The sequence below is a fragment of the Syngnathoides biaculeatus genome, chromosome 23 (genome assembly GCF_019802595.1).
Source record: "Syngnathoides biaculeatus isolate LvHL_M chromosome 23, ASM1980259v1, whole genome shotgun sequence".
Taxonomy (NCBI): domain Eukaryota; kingdom Metazoa; phylum Chordata; class Actinopteri; order Syngnathiformes; family Syngnathidae; genus Syngnathoides; species Syngnathoides biaculeatus.
The window spans coordinates 19,939,360-19,961,512 of record NC_084662.1 but is presented as its reverse complement, the minus strand read 5'-3'; the positions used below and the strand labels follow the sequence as shown (position 1 = coordinate 19,961,512).

Genomic DNA, 22,153 nt, shown 5'->3' with positions numbered 1-22,153 from the left:
AAGAAACAAAATTACACAAGCTCAACTGCAACACTTGAGGACAAGCAGTAATGAAAATGCATGACTAGTCATACACAGTGAATGGGAATGACTTTGTATCTCCATTCAAACGAATGTTCAAACCACCCATGTAGTTGGAATCTACACTTTTTTAAAACATAACTATCACTTATGTCGTTCTTCCTATACGTTCTTTTGAAGATCTGCAATTGGGCTTTGTGTTTGCAGATGACTTACATACTTGTTAAAACTGGCTTTCATCTTAGTCCAACTTTTTTCCTGATTACAACTTCATACATAGTTGCATTTTTTAGTGGAAAAATTACTTCTGGTGTAATGTTTATTGGAACGTTTCTCATGCTCACAGTTGGATGGCATGTTTATGTGGCATACAAAACTACAAACACGATGACTATTTCAAACACTTTTTTGTACTCGGGAACTGAATCTCCAAACACGATGAATATTTCAAACACTTTTTTTTGTACTGGGGAACTGAATCTCAATTGTGATTTTTTTATTTTTTATTAATCACTGGTAACAATCATTTGTTTTCCCTTTGATTCATTTTACCTTTTAGTTCAACCAGAATAACAGAAGTCATGTGTTGCTCTGATTGAGTATAAATTCTTCTGACAAAAATCTCTAAATATTTCAGCCTTCATAAAAAAAATACTGCCGATCCTTTCCATTTTCTGTCTTTTCTTTACAAATGTATCAACGCTTAATAAAATGTGGAAAAATTACATTTCAACATTTTTAAATAATGTTTACAAAATTACACAATTGAAAGAATTCAACTGCAAATAAAATTTTTCCACATTTTTAAATAATGTATACAAAATTACACAATTGAAAGAATTCAACTGCAAATAAAATGCTGCTGCAGTCAAAAATTCAAAGATAACCTCATGAAAATGGAAGGAAGAAAGATGCAAAAGAAAAATGCAAAAACAAAAATAAACCAACCCTGGCAGAAAGCTTCAATTACGCACGCTGTGTGTCATTGCGGACCACAAATGTCTTTTTTCTGCGCCAGTAGAAGACAGCGGCACCGGCAACAATGCTGATCATGGTGAGGGTGACAAAGATAGCAATGGAGGCGACTGCGCTGGTTGTCAGTGGCTGGAGACTGGCATCTTCGGTGTGCTGTTGGTACAGCGACGGGCACTTGAGGACAACATCACAGTGGTTGGTGTCCACCATGCTCTTTACCATGCAGCGATAGCTCCCGCAGTCAGAGTCAGAGGTGTTGTCCACATGCAAGGTGCCTCCCAGGGGGTCCACGACAGCATTAGCTGGCATGACCTGGTTTCCGCTGGTCTTGGCCCAGGTGTACGTCAGAGGGTGGTTGCCTTGCGAGGATTTGCATTTCAGCGTCATGCTGGAGCTTCACGCAAATTCCCTGTCTGCACTGCACTGAGGCTTACTGGGGAGTTCCATGACCGTCAGCTCCAGGGTCTTCAAATCCTTTTCAGGTAACTTATTCACAAAGCACCGGTACGACCCGGAGTCTGAGAGACGAACATCTTTGATGATGATGGAAGCATCTCCATTTGTCGGATCAGATGATGTGAAGCGGACTCTCCCCGTCAGTGGTTTGTACGTCTCAGAAATGAAGACCCCGTCAACCAACCAGAGGATGTGCCTCTCATCTTCTGTCCCAAACACAACAGTCCACTTGATGTCCATGAAATGCATGGTGGTCATGTCGTGAGTGAAGGAGCAGGCACGCTTGACATCTGACCCCCTGGCAGCGTAGTAGTGGCTGTTGTTGATAGTGACCTCCAGAGTGCTTGCTGGACTGCTGCTGCAAAGCACTCCCAGGAGGAGAAAAGGCCAAAGGATGCACAGCATGGTCGCTTTGTACACACTGGCAAATACAAACACACTGACATCAATAACTTGTTTTGTGTATTGTTGGAAGTTAACAATCAGCAATGTTTATACGATAAATACTAATAAACACACAAACATCAATAACTTGTTTTTTTTTTTGGATTGTTATAAGTTTTAAAAATTATCAATCAAGAATGTTTACACTTGCAAATAAAAATACACTTGACAGCCAACTTGTCTTTTGCAGGATTATCGTTCTAATAATGGAATTTCTCCACACTATTTATGTGGACGCATGATAAACATTCATACACACAACAACACAATTCTATTTGACTAAATAGTCAGGATTCTTACCTGGTCAACTTTTCCAAAGGCTCGAGATGTACTCCAACGTCCTGTCTTTGGGTTTGGCATGAAATCACAGTAAAACGTGCGCGCAGAACTTTTATAAGGGGGGCGGGGGAGGTGAGATAGTCGTAAAGAGATCAAATGATTACGACGTAAATTCTCTATGACGCAAATACTCTTTCTGACGTCGGATAGTCTTCAGAGTAAAGCGTCAGGGCAACATTCTTATTGATCGCGTGATTCATATTTATGACACTTAGAGGATGGTAGAATAGGTGGTGTCGTAATTATCATTTAACGAGGTATAATCAAGGGTTGAAAACGCTGAAAGATAGGGCTTCGTTTTATTGATCATATCATGTTTACCGATGACAGTCAGAGGTTGGTAGTAACACGCTACATTTCCTCCGTTACAGCTACTCATTACATACTACATGCCGTTCGCAACTTTCATCTATCAAAAATTGTGGTGAGTGAACTATATTTAGACTTTCGTTTGGACTTCCACATCAGGTGCCGTTGCTCCAATCCGCCGTGAGTGGCGTGTCAGTCAGCTTCACCAATCAAACAAAGGAAAAAAAAAGTCACATGTCCCCTCACAAAGTCTTGATTAGGTTCGCGGGCCAATCAAAGTGAGTTGTGATAGCCGCGAGAACACGACTGACGACGAAAAACGTTTAATGTTCAGTATCGTTTTTGCCATTGCCCAAATTTGAATATATTTCCATTTGAATATTTCTCGCTACTTCCAACATGAGGAAACATCTTACGGTAAATCGAATATGTTTTTGCTGTTTTGGTCACATACCAGTCATAAAAGGGAGTGGATCCTTGCTACGCCAGGCTTATTTATTTCTTTTACACTTTAAAAATCAAGTAAAGGAGTAGTTAAAACAGAACATGTGTCACGTCCAAATCAATCACTTTCAATTTAATTTCTGTTTATTTTCGGCTCTCACAAATATTTAAAAATAAATCAATTGAGTTATACAAATCCTAGGCCAGATAAATAGTGGGAAAAATTACTGAATAATTTCTCATGGTCAGATTCTTCAACAACACGAAAACATGGCATGTAAAGATGTGTGTATAAGTTTTGTATTCACCTTGTTGCTGTCTGCCTGGTGCAGCTACAAGTATTGATTTTTGACCATTCAGGGTTCCCCGTTCGCAGCCCCACACATTCACGAATTTGGCTCTGAATTTTTTTTCATCATTTCTCTTTCATGCGCATATATTCTGTTTTACTGTGACTAGTCTTCATTCCTCTTCTTTTCCAGTGCAGGCCTCCATCTTTCTAACCATTCCTTCAATGTCATCTGCGAACATCATGGTCCAAGTGGATTCTGGTCTAACCTCCTCTGTCAGCCTATCCATTGCCACAGACTGTCATCGGTAAATATTAATCACATGATCCATAGGAACGAAGCCCTCTTTACTCTCTGAAGTCTTTATTATACAGGAGAAACATTATTTGCGTCATCGTTTGATATCTTTGATGCCTTTATCTAATCCCCCTATAAAAAAATTCTGCACACTTTACTGTGAATTCATGCCAACCCACAATGAAGTGTCTTGCTCTTGTTGGAGTGCATTGTCTTGAGCCTTTGGAAAAGTTGACCAGGTAAGGAATTTTGACCTTATTTAGTCAAACAGAATTTATTGTGTTGTTGTGTTTATGAATGTTTATCATGTATCCATGTAAATAGTGCAAAGAAATTCTATTATTAGTACACACATCTCGCAAAAAACAAGTTGGCTGTCAAGTGTTTTTTAATTGCAAGTGTAAACATTCCTGATTGATCATTTATTACTTTGTAACAATGCAACAAACAACTTAACTTGTCAACTTGCAAAAATGCAACCATCCCCATAACGTTATTGATGTCAGTGTGTTTGTATTTGCCAGTGTGTACAAAGCAACGATACGGTGCATCCTTTGGTATTTCGTCCTCATGGGAGTGCTTTGCAGCAGCGGTCCAGCGAGGGCTCTGGAGATCACCATGAACAGTAACCACTACCACACCGCCAGGGGGTCAAATGTCAAGCTGGCCTGCTCCTACACTCACAACATGACCACCACGCAGTACACGGAGATCACGTGGAGTATTGTGTCTGTGACAGAAGATGAAAGGCACGTCATTTGGTTTACTGATGGGCACTTGACTTCTGATATGGACAAAGCACTGAAGGGGAGGGTCCGTTTCACATCATCTGATCCGACAAATGGAGATGCTTCCATCATCATCAAAGATGTTCGTCTCTCAGACTCCGGGTCGTACCGGTGCTTTGTGAAGAAATTACCTGATCTGGACTTTAAGAGCGTGGACCTAACTGTCATGGAACTCCCCAGTCAGCCTCAGTGCAGTGCTGGCAGGGAATTTGCAGGAAGCTCCGGCATGACTCTGAGATGCAGATCCTCACACGACAACAACCCTTTGAGGTACGCCTGGACCAAGGCCAGTGGAAATCTAGTGATGCCTCCTAATGCCGTCGTGGATCCTGTGGTAGGCACCTTGCGTATGGACAAAATCTCCGAGCGGGACTGTGGGATTTATCGCTGCACGGTGAAGAGCATGGTGAACACCAACTACTGTGATGTTGTCCTCAAGTGTCCGCCGCTGTCCCAACAGCACACCGAAGTTGACAGTCCGCAGCCACTGACAACCAGCGCAGTCTCCTCCATTGCTGTCTTAGTCACCCTCTCTGTGCTCGGCCTTGTTGCCGGTGCCGCTGTCTTCTTTTGGCGCAGAAAAAAGACGTTTGTGGTCCGCGATGACACACCGGATGTATAATAGATGTTTTCTGCTGGGCTTTGTTTTTTTTTTTTTTGTTGATCGATTTCTCTTCCTACTTTTTTATGAGGTTATCTTTGAATTTTTGACTGCAGCAGCATTTCAATTTGAATTTGAATTCTTTCAATTGTGTAATTTTGTATACATTATTTTATTTAAAAGTGTGGAAATGTAATTTTTAATGTTTTAGTAAGTGTTGATACATTTGGAAATAAAAGCCAGAAAATGGAAAGGCCGTGCAGTATTTTTTTCATGAAGGCTGAAATGTTTAGAAATTTTTGTCTGAAGAATTTATACTCTTATCAGAGCAACACATGACTTCTGTATTCTGGTTCAACTGTCCGCCGCTGTACCAACAACACACCGAAGTCGACAGTCCACCATCTCTGTTTTTGCATTTCTTCCTTTTTTCCCATCTTTGCTCTCTTTAAATTCTTTAAAACATGCAATTTAGTATTATTTATTTTATTCAAAAGTGTGGAAATTTAATTTTTCTCATTTTATTAAGGTATGATGCATCTGTAAATAAAAGCCAGAAAATGGAACGCGATGTATAGTAATTTTTTTTATGAAGGATGAAATTTAAAAAAATTATTAGTCTTAAGAATTTGCAACACGGAAGAGCAACACAACTTATGTATTCAGGTTCAACCAAAAGGTAAAAGGATGCAACTGGCAAACACATTATCAGTGATTAATAAAAAAAATCAAAAATGAGATTCAATTCAATACAAAAAAATGTTAAAAATGATTCATCATGTTTGTAGTTTTGTATGCCACAGAAATGTCCCATTCAACTTAGCATGAGAAATGTTCCAATATTACAGCAGAAGTAATTTTTCCACAAAAAATGCAATTGTGTATTAAGTTGTAATCAGGCAAAAAGTTGGACTAAGATGAAAGCCAAGTTTTAACAAGTTAATGTCAAGTCATTTGCAAACACAATGAGTGCAAGTGTAGATCTTCAAAAGAACCTGTAGTAAGAGCTACATAAGTGAGTTATATGTTTAAAAAAGTGTAGATTCCAACTAAATGGGTGGATTGAACGCTCATTTGTATGGAGATGCCATGCTCATACACTGATTCATGCATTTTCATTACTGCTTGTCCTCAAGTGTTGCAGTTGAATTTGCATTTGTTTCTTCTAAAATTAGGTTATATGAAGGCATAAAATTCCCCTTGGCATATGTGTGTGTGAAATTGAATGCCTGTAGGTCTGTAATGTTAGAAACAAATCCAGAGAGTGCCCCGCCCCTCCCGCCAGTATTCCCATTAAAGGTCAAAGGACAAAGATGTTCCGAGGTCAGTTACCAATTAACAGTTTGTGTTATGTAATACATGCACATCATTTTGAACAAATTTGTCAAGTTTGTGTTTACAAATGAGTTGATATTTTTAAAAGTGGCTTTATTCTTTCACTTTTTTTCCTGATTACAACTTCATACACAATTACAATTTTTTGGGTGGAAAAATTACTTCTAGCGTAATATTACTGTATTTATTTATTGGAAGGTTTCTCATGCTCACAGTCAGATTCACCCCCTCCCCAAAAGTTCAAAAAGTTAAATAATTTATTTCATTTATTTCTCTTTACACAATACTAGGTTAAGAGACATTCCAATGAATATTAATTTACACACCCATATTCAAATGGCATTTTTTATGTGTATAAAAATGAAACCAAGATAAATCACCTAAAAAGGTTCTTCCACAATTAATTCGCCTATAACGTCCAACTCATTTGAAAAAATGAAGTCCACGAGAGTAAAAATAAGCAACTCTGATGGCACACATCACTCTTATAATTGGTGCTGCTTGTTTTCAAAATCAAGCAATAACATTCAAACTCAAGTGACGTGGGAGACAGACATCAAAAGGAGAAGATGGGGAAAAAAAGGCTGCAGAAAAAGGGTCACTTTTTTAATCCAGGGCAAAAGGGCAGGTGCTTGAGCACCACTTGGAGTCTAAGTGTGGATGTGCCTGCATTAGAAGGCACCAACCAGAAACCCATGGCTGTCTAAAAACATTTATCAAGGTTTTCAATTTTGTCGTAGATGTTCTGCAATGGCACGGCACAACGGCACAAGAAGTGTGGCCTCACAGTGAGGCAGAAGCATGGACCAGTTTATCACTGTACCGCATCATACGCATGACTGTTATGAGTGTGAGTTTGAGTATATTGTGATTTATATTAGGATAATCTCATACTGGATTTTGTTTATAAAGAAATCCAAGTAATTCTGAATTGATGATGTCGTATTCCCTGCAAATGTATGTAACAGCAAATTTAGTTTCTTTGTTATTTGTGATAATTGTGTTCCTGGCAAGCATCATTAATTTATTGACCTATTTGCAGGATGACGTTGAACTCTGCCACAAAGATATCTCCATTGTCCGTCCACATCCATTTCAAGAATGTTATTATGTACTGCCAGGCAACAGGATTTGTGTTGCATAGTTTTGAAGGAGTTGTGCAATATTTGCTGAATATCTCTGATGGCGTGCTCAGGCAAGATTCCCAACCTTTGTTTTTCTTCCACTCTTCAGGACATCTCTTCACATTCAGCGCCTGGAAGTTGAAGGGTTTCCATTTTTATCACCATCATTGATCAGGGGCGTTGGTGAGAACCTACCTTTATTTAGAATGCAGGACAACAAAAGCAGCAACAAACCTCGTGGAGTTAAAGCTGCGCATCTTCTTCAAGGTACACATGACATACTGCGCTCTGTCACCATGTGTTTGAACATTTCAGCATACAGATGTATTGTGCACAGCTTAACTCGATATTATGGTAAAAAACAAACATACTGTACGTACCTTCTCGTCAAAGCCAATAGGAACAATGAACATACACACCCTACACACCCTAAATGTGACCGATGAATTGTAACCATTAGATTAAAAAAAAAAGAAAGAAAACATTTAGAGAGGGGAGGTAAAAATGTGGTTGCACAAATGTGAACACACTCTGGTAACTGAGGATGTGTTTGTGTTCTGAATTCAGTAATGACATTCAATTTCATGTTAAATGGGACTCAGCCCAGACCCAGTGCCTCTTATTAACACAAAATAAAGTTAAGATGTTTTAGTAAGCTTCTCCTGATATTTTTTTCGTGGTTTCTAAGAGAAGCCTGAAGGTTTTGTGGTTAACCTTACAGGCATTTGGACCTGTTAAAAAAAAAAAAAAAAGTTCCAGCTAAAGAAAAACAGCCCCAAAGCATGAATTGCTTCCCATTCAACATGAGCTTCAATGTGAATGTTAATTTTGAGCACAGTCACATCCACAATTATAAGAGAGTGAGAGTTTTTTCAAATGTTTCTTCTCATTTTTAAATTTATGAACAAGTGTTGAATTGGGAAAAAAAGTAGTGGTATTGCTGTTATTTGACATCATTATTTCAGTGTAAAGACATTATACAGGGTGATTTTTGCTCTTTTGAATATTTGTGTGTTTTAGTTAATTGACTATTTTGTCATAACAGGAGACTTAAACATTCATGTTGACAACCACTTGGACAGAAAATCCAAAAAAGCTTTTTTAACACGCTAGACACATTTGATCTCTTTCAACATATAAAGAGTCCAACTCACACTCAAGGTCACATCTTAGACCTGGTCATCTCTAATTGACCTTAAGGACATGACTATTTCAGACTATTTTTATATATCTATTTTTTAACTACAGTATCTTCCGGTGACGGTGGAGCAGCTCTATAGCGTTGTCCTCATGGTTCTGAGGACAAGGGTTCAATCCCAGCCTTGCCTATGTGGAGTTTCCATGTTCTCCCCTTGCCTGCGTGGGTTTTTTCCGGGCACTCCGGTTTCCTCCCACATCCCAAAAACATGCAACATTAACTGGACACTCTAAATTGCCCCGACAGGTGATTGCGATTGTGACTGTTGTACGTTTCCATGTGCCCTGCGATTGGCTGGCAACCAGTTCAGGGTGTACCCTGCCTCCTGCCCAGTGACAGCTGGGATAGGCTCCAGCACTCCCGCCACCCTTGTGAGGATAAGCAGCAAAGAAAATGAATTGATGGATGGACATAGTCTTTCAAAATTTTCAGGCAACCCCTCTATTAAGAAAAGGTACATATGGAGGATGCTTTTTTTCCTCTGCGTGTTCCTTTAATTTTGGGTAGTGAGAATGTTGGTTATCCAAATACAGGCTGGAGATGATGAACAGTTTCTTCAAAGTTTTTTACTGACAGAATATTGCGGGCACTTATGAGTTACAGACAATGGCTGTAGAGAGCAGATCACAAGTGCGAAGGTACAGAGAAAGCATACATCTTTTCTCTTGTCAGAAGGGCGGACCATGGAGGGTATCAAACCTGTGGCATGACATCGGTCATTTGAGCTTTGCACTTAGACAAAGGGTTTCTGTCTAAACCGGTTCTAGCTGGCAATGGATTACTACAAAGTGTCCAGTATACAGTTCAGTAAGATTAGCCCATGTGCAGCGATGCGCGATACTACTGAAGACATGAGGAAATTATGCAGTCATCACTAACTATTGGCAAAAGAGCTACTTCAATTGCTACTGAGTTTATGGAGACTGTAGCTGTTCCACAAACTGAATACTAAGACAGTTGATGAAATTTTGGACAATTTCACCTTAAAAATCTCAAATGCCATGAATGCTGTCGCTCCTGTTAAAACTAAGACCATCTTGAGGCGATTTAAAACACCGTGGATGAGCACAATGATGGCCAAGAGCTCTAAATCAAAGCAGAACGCAAGTGGAGAAACTAAACTCCAAAGTCACAATGACCTCTTTAGACATTGTCTTTGTAATTTCCAAGAGTTAGTCAGGGCTAGGCAACAACAATTTTCTAAAATCATTAATAAGAACCTCAACAATACCCGTAATCTGTTTGCTGTGGTTGACAAGTTCACCCCCTGCATCAGACAGTGCTAACTGATTTGCTGCAAATAATCAATTGCTCACTTAAGTTTGGCGAATTTCCTGAAGTAGCTGCTGTTCAGCCTCGTCTAAAAACAGAGCGCTGGACCCTTCCATGTTAGCAAGCTATAGACCCATGTCTAATCTCCTTGCCATGGCCAAGATTGTTGAGACAGTTATTTTTAATCAGCTGAACAATCTCTTGAATATAAATAGACTTTGACAAATTTCAATCAGGTGTCTGAACACATCCCAGTGCAGAATCTGCTCTTATCAAAGTGCTAAATGTTCTAAGGTCAAATGCTGACTCAGGAAAGTTGAGACTTTTGGTCTTGTTGGATCTCAGTGCGGCTTTTGTTACCGTAGATCACAATATACTGCTACACAGGTTGGAAACATGGGTAAGACTAAATGGAAATGTGCTTAAACGGTTCAGGTCCTATCTGAAGGAAAGGAGCTACTTTGTGACCATTGGAGGTGCTCGGTCTCAGCGAATGGATAAGTTCTTGGACCTCTCCTGTTCAGCCTGTATATGCTACCCTTGGGTCAAATTTTTCAGAACTTTAGTTCTGACTATCATAGTTGCAGATGACACAGTTATATTTAGCAGTGTCTCCAGATGACTACAGTTCAATTGAGGTGCTGTGCAACTGCCTAAAGCAGCTAAATAACTGGATAAACCAAGATTTCCTTCAACTAAACCACAACAAAAGTGAGATCATTGTTTTTGAAAAGAGGCAAAAAGAGGATTCCATGTAGTGAATACCTGGACGCACTATCTTTAAAAAATAAAGATCAAGTCCAAAACCTCGGTGTTCTGATCTGACTTTAAACATCCATCCATCCATTTTCTTTTGCTGCTTATCATCACAAGGGTCGCAGGGAGTGCTCAAGGCCATCCTGTCAACTGTCAACGGGTACACCCTGAACTGGTTGCCAGCCAATCATAGGGCACATAGAGACAAACAGCCGCACTCACAATCCCACCTAGGGACAATTTAAGTGTGTCCAAGTGTCCAATTAATGTTGCATGTTTTTGGGATGTGGGAGAAAACTGAAGTGCCTGGAGAAAACCCACACAGGCACGGGAAGAACATGCAAACTCCACACAGGCGGGTCCAGGATCAAACCCATAGCCTCAGAACTGTGAGGCCAACGCTTTCCAGCTGCTACACCATGCTGCCTGACTTTATACAGTCATATCAAATCAATGACTAAAACTGCCTCTTATCATCTGAAGAACACAACTAGAGTGAAGCCTTGGATGTGTTAGGCAGAGACCAGGAGAAGCTCATCCATGATTTTATCTCAAGTAGACTTAACTATTGTAATGGTCTTCTTACCGGGCTCCCCAAAAAGAGAATTAAACAGCTACAACTCATTCAGAACGCTGCAGCTCGGGTTCTGACCAGAACACAGAGGTGAGAGCATATAACTCCAATTCTAAAGTCCTTACAGTGGCTTCCACTTAGCTTTAGAATATATTTTATAGTTCTGATACTGTTCTATAAATCATGGTCAATACATAAAAAAATTATCATGGAACACAAACCCACTCAAGCTCTGAGATCAACCGACTGAGGTCAAATTGTGGAGTGCAGAGTTCAAAGGAAACATGGTGATGCAGCATTTACCTATTATGGTGCACAAAAATGGAATACGTTGTCAACAGAGGCGACATCAGCCCCAGGTTTGAATGTTTTTAAATCCAGGTTAAAAACTTTTTTTTTTTCATGCGCTTTAGAGTTCATCCACTTTTCAATGATATTTCTTGCACTGTAAGATGTTTTAATGGTACTTTTTATTTGCAAGTTTTTATTTCTTTGCGATTGTATTTGAATGGTTTCCATCAAGTAAAGCACATTGAGTTACCTTGTGTATGAAATGCGCAATACAAATAAATTAGCTTCACTTTGCTTCTATTGAGTTGCACAGCCTATGGGAGATAAATGGTGTAAAACTAATCTCTTCTTGCCCAGATGAGAGGACAGTGATACAGAAGAAAACCTTCAGCAGGTGGATGAATGTGTTTTTGCAGAGAGTAAGAACATCATCTTGTGTACTCAAACTGTTCCTTCATCACTACAGTCTTAACTATGGTTTCTTTTTAATTCACTGCAGTCTGACCATCTGGTCAAAGTGAATGACCTGTTCATGGAGATCCAAGATGGATGGATACTAATGGCCGCACTGGAAGAGCTGTCTGGGTGCAAACTAGTAAGACTCAATCTTCCTATGGAGAATGTAAATTATACAATATTTTGTTTTCACTGTCATTTTTGCTCGCCGGCAATCACTCATGGTTGTACACTCTGAGGGGGCAAAAGTGCCCTCCGAGCATGCCCCAAAGGTATTGTGCCCCCTTGCTTTCTGGCAATGTACCCCCCCCCATCCCCATCTTGACTGGATAGATGGATGAATGCAATTATTGCACCATGTCTGATCATTGTTTTAAGAATCTCGATAAAGATATTCATCTGTCCATTTTCTGAGCCGCTGGAGCCTATCCCAACTACTATTGGACAGGAGGTGGGGTACATCCTGAAGTAAAGGTAATTGTCAACCAATCGCAGCCTCTAAAAATAGTAATTCCAAAACACTTCAAGGTCTCATGCAATAATAATAATAATAATGATAATAATAATAATAATCGATATCTAGTATTTGTATTGCAGAGTAATTTTGGTTGAAAATGCCCAGGATGGCCCTGGCACTTGAGATGGCCAGATTTCTCATTAATGTGAAATATAAATATGTGCTATTCTGACTGATTCTGAATTTATTCGTGTTGGCTTTAATATGCGCACTGTATTTGCATGGGTTGATGTGGACCTCCGAGCTAGGTGCTCGCTCAAAACGTGCAAATGCACTTATAGCAGTGTGTGAAAGTCATTTACTACAAAATGGACCCCAAAAACTGCGCAATTCTGGTTTTGAAATATGTAGGAAATACTCCCAAAATAAATTCAAGACGGCGGCACGGTGGTTCAGCTGGAAAGAATTGGCCTCACAGTTCTGTGATCCCAGGTTCAATCCCGGGCCGACCTGTGTGGAGTTTGCATGTTCTCCCCGTGCCTGCTCCCACATTAAAAAAGCATGCAACAGTAATTGGACACTCTAAATTGCCCCTTGGTGTGATTGTGAGTGTAGCTATTTGTCTTAATGTGCCCTGCGATTGGCTGGCAACCAGTTCGGGGTGTATCCTGCCTCCTGCCCGCACCTGGGATAGACTCCAGCACTCCCCACAACCCTTCTGAGGGTAAGTGGCTAAGAAAATGGATGGATGGATAAATTCAAGACATTTATCCTGAGCTCTTCTGAGTTTGGGAGGTGACAAAATACTGCAATGAGTGGGTGAGTGGCAACTACGAAGTGGGCAAATATTTGAATATTAGTTGGCAACACGTCATCACAATTGGCGAACTGAAATCCACTCATTTTGCAACCAGTTTGGTGTTCAAAGTCTTGCATTTAATTGGCAAAATACATATATGTCAAACTCGTGTGACGGAGCCTTTTTGACCTATGTTATGATACATATGCATTCAACAGTTGGACAATAAATTAATTAATTTCTTCCAGGTTTACAGGCTGAGGTCATCAACTCACCGTATGTTAAAATTAAGCAACATCTCCAAGGTCCTTGCTTTCCTGAATGAGAGACAGGTAAGAAGTGCACGCTTGCAGATTAATCCATAAAGACACTTGAAAGTTTTATTCAAACATGGCAAATCTACTTATTGCATTACAATATTTCTTCTCCATGTTGCCATCAGGTGAAACTGTTTGGCATTGATGCTGCTGGTATTGTTGATGGCATTCCCTCGGTAGTTCTGAATCTTATTTGGAGTATCATACTCCATTTTCAGGTCAGTCTAATTGCTCATTGTGAAGAAAGTGAAGAAACTCACATAAATTCTGCTGATGTAGGTTAAAGAGGTGACGGCAGAATTCCAGAAGGATTTGTCTCCAAGCCGCTCTTCGGCCTCGGTGAGCAGTTACCCCTCATCCGCTGACTTTTCAACTTGGTTAGATGATGGCGACAACTACTGCAGCAGCACTCTGCCAAACAAATGCAGAAATGCTCTCAAAGATCCAAAGCACAACAGGAATGCAATCAAATCCCTTCTTCTACGAGTTCAAAGATGCACCTCAAAGTGAGTCAGAAAACAATATTGATCTTTCATTTTGAAAAACAAGCACTAATTTGGGTGTTTCTGAAATGCATTTGTACATTGACAGGTTTGGGATAGAAGTGCATGATTTTGGGAAGAGTTGGAGAAGCGGCCTGGCATTCTTAGCACTGATTAAGTCTGTAAACCCAACTTTGGTTGACCTGAAGGAGAGTCTGTCCATGGAGCCAAGAGAATGCATTGAGCAGGCTTTTACGATAGCCCATCGTTATTTCGATATGCCAACTTTACTTGACGCTCAAGGTAATGGAGTGCCTCTCACCACACTGTACTGCTGCACTGGGTCACTCTATTCAGTCTTTCACTGCTAATGCAGACATGATGCGATCTACATTTTCAATAGCAGAACCACCATGCTAATAACTCTAAATATCCATCCATCCATCCATCCATCCATCCATCCATCCATCCATCCATCCATCCATCCATCCATCCATCCATCCATCCATCCATCATCCATCCATCCATTTTCTTAGCCGCTTATCCTCACAAGGGTTGCGCGGAGTGCTGGAGCCTATCCCAGCTGTCAACGGGCAGGACACCCTGAACTGGTTGCCAGCCAATCACAGGGCACATTGAGACAAACAGCCACACTCACAATCACACCTACGAGCAATTTAGTGTCTAAGTAATGTTGCATGTTTTTGGGTTGTGGGAAGAAACCGTAGTGCCCGGAGGACACCTACACAGGCATGGGGAGAACATGCAAACTCCACACAGGCGGGTCCAGGATTGAACCCATGACCTCAGAACTGTGAGGTAACGCTTTACAGCAGCTCCACCGTGCCGCCCCCACTCTAAATATCATGCATAAAAGTAGAACCAGATATCTGATCTTAACAGTCAACGAGTGATGTGGCCGATAGCCTGGAGAGAAAATCGAGGAATAATTGACACGCCACTAAAAAAAAAAAGTCCTTGTAAGTGAATGTTTATGCGACAAGATAACAGTAAAGCACCAAAAACAGAGATTATCAGAATGCAGCAACACCATACTTCTTGATGAGTTTATTAAAAATAAATGCTCACAATCAACACTGACTTGACACACGAATTTACAGTCAATAATGAAACTACATGAAAATATAAGTAAACCTAAAACAAAGAGTTCACCACCTGCATGCATTCATACATTCACTTTACAGTTTCAAGTTTGAAAGACACCTCTGAAGTAACAAATTAGCTCAAATGAGCTTGAATAATATTTTATCAGTATTAATTAATAATATTAATTTATCAGAAGCACAGTGAAGCAGTTGGAAAGCGTTGGCCTCGCAGTTCTGAGGACCCGGGTTCAATCCCAGCCCTCCTTGGGTGGAGTTTGCATGTTCTCCCCGTGCCTGTGTGGGTTTTCTCCGGGCACTCCGGTTTCCTCCCACATTCCAAAAACATCCATCCATCCATCCATTCATCCATCCATCCATCCATCCATCCATCCATCCATCCATCCATCCATCCATCCATCTATCCATCCATCAATTTTCTTTGCCGCTTATCCTCACGAGGGTCGTAGGGAGTGCTGGACCTTATCCCCGCTGTCAACGAGGAGGAGGTGCTGTACACCCTGAACTGGTTGCCAGCCAATCGCAGGCCACATGGAGATAAACAGCCGCACTCACAATCACACCTAGGGGCAATTTAGAGTGTCCAATTAATGTTGCATGTTTTTGGGATGTGGGAGGAAACCAGAGTGCCTGTAGAAAACCCACGCAGGCACGGGGAGAACATGCAAACTCCACCCAAGGAGGGCTGAGATCGAACCCGGGTCCCAGGTCAGCCCAGGTCCTCAGAACTGTGTGGCCAACGATTTACTAGCTGATACACTGTGCCGCCAACATCCCATAAACATGCAACATTAATTGATGTGGCGTGTGGCAGTTTTTTTCTTCAGTTTGTTCAGCTCTCATTTACACAAACAATCATGTATCTATGTTACACAAACAACTATATTCAGTAGTTAAATTATTCATAGACTTGAACCTAATAAGAACAGCAAGGATCCACTAGATGGGGCTAAAGTACTTTAAATGCTTTTGCCTGAGCAAAAGAACAATTAATCTTGGGGGGACAAAAACAGTCCATTCACCATGTAAAAAAAAAAAAAATAATAAATCTGTGTGAGGTAATTAAAAGTCCAGCAGTGTCTTTAAATGAAATGTCTTTCTTTCCATAGATGTGGCTCGCAACTCACCAGATGAGCAGTCCATTATTACCTACGTGTCCATGTTCATGGGACGTTGTTCACAAATTGAAAAGGTTTGTGTCTCCGTTTAAAATACCTAGATATAAAATAAAAATGGAAACATTAGAAGCACAAAAACAAAACAAACAGTGACACATAAGTCCAAAGAGCCTGGGAACACAAGAGAGCAGCTAACCTGGCACACTTTATACATCAGCTCAATAATTAATACATTACAGTTATAGATCTGCTATACAGCTCGTAGCCTTTTGTGCAGGGCTGCAAAACTGAGATTGTGTAGAGGGGTACAATTATTCACACAAGGTATTATTTTCCTTGGCAGATTATTTTATCATGGAATGGCACCACAGTAAAGCAATTCTACCAAAATACCTAATATAACATGAGATAGCTGAATCTATAAAATGACACAAGAGTGTAAGAGTAACGAGTGCTGTTTGATGAGCAGTCAATGCATTCCATTATAAAATACAGACAAAAGTATCAAGATACACCCATGTGTTCTAATTTGTCAGACATTTTGGATAACTCAGTGCTTTTAATACTGTACATATTTGAAGAAAATACTTTTTCCGGTTATTGTTTGATGAGTTTAGAGTGTCAGAACAACAAAGCCTTCAGTTAACTCCATCAGACATCTCATACCATTTTGCAGATACTCTCCTCAGAAGGGTGGAAGTTGTCATAGATGTAAAGGAGGAATGCTTTTTTTTTTTTTTCCCAGAGTAAAGGTTATATGTCCCAGTACTTGAGTCTATAAAAACAAACTAAATTGTGTTTATTTACCTGCATCACATAACATTGTTTATTGAATCTTATATTGCAGGTTCAAACTTCACTTGTCGAAGATAACATCCCTCACATTCCAAATTTTGGATCAATTGCACCACCCACCTTTGGCGGGACCGTGGATCCTGCAGCCCGAAATTTGTTGGAATCTCTCAAGAGGAGCAGTGAGCAGGACCTTTGGAAACGTTGGGCCAGAAAATCTTCAGGAAGCTTTCGTGAGAACTCTTCCAACAGAAAAGCCTTTGACAACTCCACTGTCTCATCATGTCACGGTTGTAACATTGCAAAACATCAGTCACAGGAAGCCTCACAAATAAATGGAAAGAGTGCTGGATCGACCTTACAGCCCCAACATCCTCTGGAGGCGGGAGGTGTCAGTCAGGAGATCCGATCCTGGATGGAGAAAGGCTCCAAGGATCGCGGTTGCAGCAAAACACCAACACATGAGGGTAATTTCTCCATGAGCTCTGAGGAGGGGATTTATAGCTTGTCAGCACTGGACTCAGAAGAGGAGGATGACTGCAGCCTCATAACTGACCTTAGCAAAGATGTTTTTCTTCCATATGCTCAGCTGCGAAAGTTGGTCCCAAATGTTGTAGAAGAAGAAGAAGAAGAAGAAGAAGATGTGATCCTGAAGGCAGAAAAGTCCAAACATCTGAAAGACTCTGACTTCTTGGTTTCCTCTGCTCATGATGTGAAAAGGGAAAGGGGGAGAGCCGTTACTCGACAGAACAATGTTCAGGCCAATTACAGTGAAGAAAAGGAGGCAGAACCTCAGATCGGAAATCCGAAATTGAAAAATGACACAGGTGTGGGTCTTAAAGGTTCCCATTTCAGGTAGGTCATTATTTCAGAGAAAATACACTGTCAATCTGAGGCTCTGGGTCCTCTGTCTTCCTCCCACAATCCCACAATCCCAAAACATGCACATCTGGTGAATTCAAGGCTAAATTGTCCAGAGGTACACGCCCCCCCCCCCCGAAAAAAAAGCATTAGCTTAACTGTACCCATTACTTAGTTAGTTACAGCTACATCAATATGAACTCACAACTTCAATATTAGTTTTAGGGAGCAACTTAATAGTTTGGCTATCCTTCTGAAGGGTGTACTCAGCATCGTATCCCAAAGAGCACGAGTGCTAGAGAAAATAGAAGAATATAAAACTAAGACCCTCTGTAAGTATTGCCAAACTGATGTTTCCTATTACCATGTCCAAGTCCGGCACAATAGGTAAGTCCATGGGTCTAACAGGAGTTCGGTATGTTTGATCTTGGTACAGGCTGACAGTTTCTGAACTCCACAAACGTATGTGGCGAAGATCAGATATATTCCATTTGTAAATATGTGAATAGCTGCCATCAAACCCTCTGAGTCATTGAAGCAATCCATTAATTTTAAATGCATTATTAATATTATCATCATATTTTTTTAAGTATTTTGACATCATCCCACTTCTTCCAGAGTCTTCAAAGACTCAGTGCAATCCCAGTGTGCCACCTTTAAAAAAGGAGGCCAGCCACTTTGAATAGAGAAGTTGAAGTTGGTGTGATCACGCCCAGTGCAGCGCAGTAGTCTCTCGTCTAGATGCACTGGTCCATGTAATTACCAACACCGGGTCTAACTTGCCGCTGAGAGTTCCTTAGATTTATGCCAGTCAGAAAAATAGAGCCCACAGTGCCGGTAAAACATTTGGATAGTACACATGCACTATGATTGCAAAGCAATCCCAGATCAACTGCTTGTGTCGTCTATGATGTTGGAAGGCCCTTCAGGACACCCCATATTATCTGTGCAGTGGATTTGGGGGCTCTTTTTTTTGGTTAGCTTTGATTACCTTGTTTTGTTGGAGTGCTCATTTTTGGGCTGTTAGTTTCTGTTTGCAACTCGTTCATTCATTTATCTTCCATTTCGCTTATCCTCACAAGGATCCTAGCAGTGCTGGAGCCTATCCCAGCTAACAGAAGGGAGGGTACACCCTTAACTGGTTGCCAGCCATTCGCAGGGTACATGGAGACAGACAACAGTCGCACTCACAATCAGACCTAGAGGCAATTTAGAATCTCCAATGTGTCCTTGTATTTGCGATGTGGGAGCAAACCGGAGCACACAGAGATAATCCATGCAAGCACGATGAGAACATGCAAACTCCACACAGGCGGGGCCAGGATACGAACCCGAGCCTTCAGAACTATGAGGCTAACGCTGACGGGTCACGCCACTGTGCCACGCTGTTTGCAACTGTTGAACTAAATTGCTTTTACAATTGTATGGGAAGGAAAAAAAGAAAACATAGAACAGTCATTGTTGCAAAACAATGTCAATGTCAAAATGTGATTGGCAAATTTGGTTTATATTATATATATATATATATATATATATATATATATATATATATATATATATATATATATATAATATATATATATATATATATATATATATTATATATATATATATATGGTTTGTTGTCATTGTCTTTGTGTAGTTTCAATTTCTTAGCCTGAATCCAACATTTGTGTGTTTTGCCAACAGCAAGGAAGGATTCTTTCTTCAATTTTCTGCTGCCTCTTGTGACGTAAGCCCATTAGAGGTGGAATTGCTCCTGTTGCTGTGGCTCCTACTCTACTGCTGCCTCATTGTGTCTCAAATGAGCCTTTGAATTACCCGCTGGTACACCCTCCTTATTAAAATGTATACCATTTCCACAGGCCAAATCAGGCATTTGGGGCTGGTGATGACTCTTCTGTATCTGTGTCACACAATTTCCCTCCAAGACAACATTTAATGACTGTTTGGCTGTTGCACTCCCAACAGATGTTAAACATCACACAGCTCTCATTATAATTATTTAGATTTGCTTGTTTTGATAATCGCTACTTACAGTATAAAATATATCCATGATGTTTTTACTTTTTCAAATCTTGCTCTTGGGGCATAGTGGAATCTGCTGAGCACGTCTGATCTGTCAAAGGTCAAGGGTTGGAATCTTGAATGGATACCAAATACATGCAAGTTAGTTTAACTGAAGACTTTTAACTGCCCATACAAGTTTGAATGTGGATGTGAAAGGTTGTCATCTATATGGGAGGAGTCCAGGGTGCAGCCTGCCTCTTGGCCCAACTCAGCTGGGACAGGCTCCAGCTATTCCAAGACATGGTACAAAATGGATGGCTTGAAATAGTTTTTTGACTTATAGCATGAAGAGCTGTTAAGTTTGAGTCCATCCTCACGTTGGCATCACTCTTGCTATTTTCAGTTTTCCCACGTGGTGGCACTGCAACATCAAATACTGTGCACAGCCACCCTAATCATGACGCGTTGACGCTGCATCACATTTGCTGCTCAGAATCTCAGTTTACCTGTTGTATAATTATGAACTGCACCGACGTGATGAGATCAATTTGATCATACTTAATGAACACTTTGATATCTTTTCCCTATTAAAACGCCTCATGATCAATCACTAAGCTCTTCTTTGATTTGATTTAAAAAGGCAGCTGACAGAATGTTTCAGTACTTACATAAATAGGAAAACATAACTATAATACTCAGTTTGTTTTGACATGTGCGTGGAAAGTGGTTGAGCATTTATTTGATATTCTACTGACGTGGATAATTGTCCACCTACTAGCACGCTTTTTTGCTTACTAGTATTGTAAGACAATTAAGCATATAAACAGAACGAACAGGAATCTGGAAGGACTAGGATGCTCCAGAATACTAGTATAGTAGTAGTATTACTAGTGATTTATTTATTATTATTTTTTTTACACTACTGCCTTCCGGTGAATACAGAAATGCACTAGCATATTGCAGCCTGTGTACATTTCTGACTAGTATTCACAAGTACAATAAGTAGGGGGCAATCATAGAACAACTGCATGTTACTAGTAAGACAAAACCGCGCACTATTTGACATTTGCACACGATTAGTGAAGTACTAGATGTTGGCTAGTTGCACACAGTTGTCATCAATTGTGCAAAAATGTTCCCCACTAGTGACATGTACTCTAGTTTTTCTACTGTGGCCTCGTCATTCTACTAGTTTCTATCCATTTTCTTTTGCTGCTTATCCTCACAAGGGTCGCAGGAGTGCTGGAGCCTATCACAGCTGTCAACGGGCAGGAGGCGGGGTACACCCTGAACTGGTTGCCAGCCAACTGCCAGGCACATTGAGACAAACAACCACACTCACAATCACACTTAGGGGCAATTTAGAGTGTCCAATTAATGTTGCATGTTTTTGGGGATGTGGGAGGAAACCGGAGTGCCCGGAGAAAATCCACACAGGCACGGGGGGAACATGCAAACTCCACAGAGGCGGGGCCAGGATCGAACCCGGGACCTCAGAACTGTGAGGCCAACGCTTTCCAGCTGCTCCACTGTCCCACCACAGACAGACACACACACACACACACACACACACACACACAACACACACACACACACCACACACACACACAACACACACACACACACACACACACATATATATATATCTATCTATCTATCTATATATATATATATATATAGATAGATAGATAGATAGATAGATAGATAGATAGATAGATAGATAGATAGATAGATAGATAGATAGAATGTCAAATGTTGCTTCACATTCCTTGTGCACCAGGTAAAAAAGGGCTTGCGCACAAAGAATGTGATCCAAAATGTTTGCATGTATCCATTATATAAGTGTTCAAAATCCATGTTGACCATTTAAAAGGAGACATGGGTTTGCCACAACTGTCACATAAACACATACACACATGCACGTACACAAGGTCACACACAGACGAGAGTTTTCCATGAAACTTCAAAAACAGACTGCCATTGTTTGCTTGGAGCTCAGCTCATGGGTCAAAAGCTCATCCCTGGAGATCGATAGAGTTTCGGCACCACCCACTCACAGAGGAAAGAGAGCAACACATGCCTGTCTCGTCTGAAATCAACTAACAACGCCTCCGAATGAGGCCAAGACCTGGGAGAAAGAGAAAGAAAAAAAAGGAAAAGTCTGTTTTTTGTGTATGGTTTAACATGCACGCTGTGCCTCAATGAAAGCTGAGAAAGTCTGTA

At 40.6% G+C, this 22,153-nt stretch overlaps 3 protein-coding genes across 9 annotated transcripts; 2 read left to right on the top strand and 1 right to left on the bottom strand.

Annotated features, from left to right (window-relative positions):
- Positions 1-500: 500 nt before the first annotated feature.
- On the bottom strand, positions 501-3,404 carry LOC133496176 (coxsackievirus and adenovirus receptor homolog). The gene is made up of 3 exons (XM_061811405.1): positions 3,297-3,404; positions 2,197-2,284; positions 501-1,873 (listed from the first exon to the last, which is right to left on the bottom strand). Exon 3 carries the CDS (start codon positions 1,855-1,857, stop codon positions 1,393-1,395), a length of 465 nt encoding a protein of 154 aa, XP_061667389.1. The 5' UTR covers positions 1,858-1,873; positions 2,197-2,284; positions 3,297-3,404; the 3' UTR covers positions 501-1,392.
- On the top strand, positions 2,203-20,488 carry LOC133496170 (EH domain-binding protein 1-like). Of its 6 annotated transcripts, none has more exons than XM_061811392.1 (12): positions 2,203-2,571; positions 3,476-3,585; positions 7,533-7,690; positions 11,872-11,933; positions 12,014-12,109; positions 13,475-13,558; positions 13,669-13,761; positions 13,823-14,049; positions 14,135-14,328; positions 16,259-16,341; positions 17,115-17,914; positions 19,610-20,488. In XM_061811392.1, the coding sequence occupies exons 2-12, from the start codon at positions 3,503-3,505 to the stop codon at positions 19,734-19,736; spliced, it is 2,007 nt and encodes a 668-aa protein (XP_061667376.1). In that variant the 5' UTR covers positions 2,203-2,571; positions 3,476-3,502; the 3' UTR covers positions 19,737-20,488. The 6 variants fall into 6 exon arrangements, with proteins under 6 accessions (XP_061667376.1, XP_061667374.1, XP_061667373.1 ...); XM_061811390.1 differs by having other exon boundaries at positions 3,471-3,585; XM_061811389.1 differs by having other exon boundaries at positions 2,203-2,961.
- Positions 3,659-5,217, top strand: LOC133496173 (coxsackievirus and adenovirus receptor homolog). 2 transcript variants are annotated; one of them, XM_061811401.1, is made up of 2 exons: positions 3,659-3,814; positions 4,100-5,217. In XM_061811401.1, the coding sequence occupies exons 1-2, from the start codon at positions 3,756-3,758 to the stop codon at positions 4,983-4,985; spliced, it is 945 nt and encodes a 314-aa protein (XP_061667385.1). In that variant the 5' UTR covers positions 3,659-3,755; the 3' UTR covers positions 4,986-5,217. The 2 variants fall into 2 exon arrangements, with proteins under 2 accessions (XP_061667385.1, XP_061667384.1); XM_061811400.1 differs by having other exon boundaries at positions 3,741-3,814; positions 4,082-5,217.
- Positions 20,489-22,153: the final 1,665 nt, after the last annotated feature.

Coding starts and splice junctions, on each gene's coding strand:
- LOC133496173 (XM_061811400.1), top strand. CDS start 3,756: ATGAAGTGTCTTGCTCTTGTTGGAGTGCATTGTCTTGAGCCTTTGGAA. Junction 3,815..4,081: donor CCTTTGGAAAAGTTGACCAG/GTAAGGAATTTT, acceptor TATTGATGTCAG/TGTGTTTGTATTTGCCAGTG.
- LOC133496176 (XM_061811405.1), bottom strand. CDS start 1,857: ATGCTGTGCATCCTTTGGCCTTTTCTCCTCCTGGGAGTGCTTTGCAGC.
- LOC133496170 (XM_061811390.1), top strand. Junction 13,559..13,668: donor CTTTCCTGAATGAGAGACAG/GTAAGAAGTGCA, acceptor TGTTGCCATCAG/GTGAAACTGTTTGGCATTGA. Junction 17,915..19,609: donor CTTAAAGGTTCCCATTTCAG/GTAGGTCATTAT, acceptor TTTTGCCAACAG/CAAGGAAGGATTCTTTCTTC.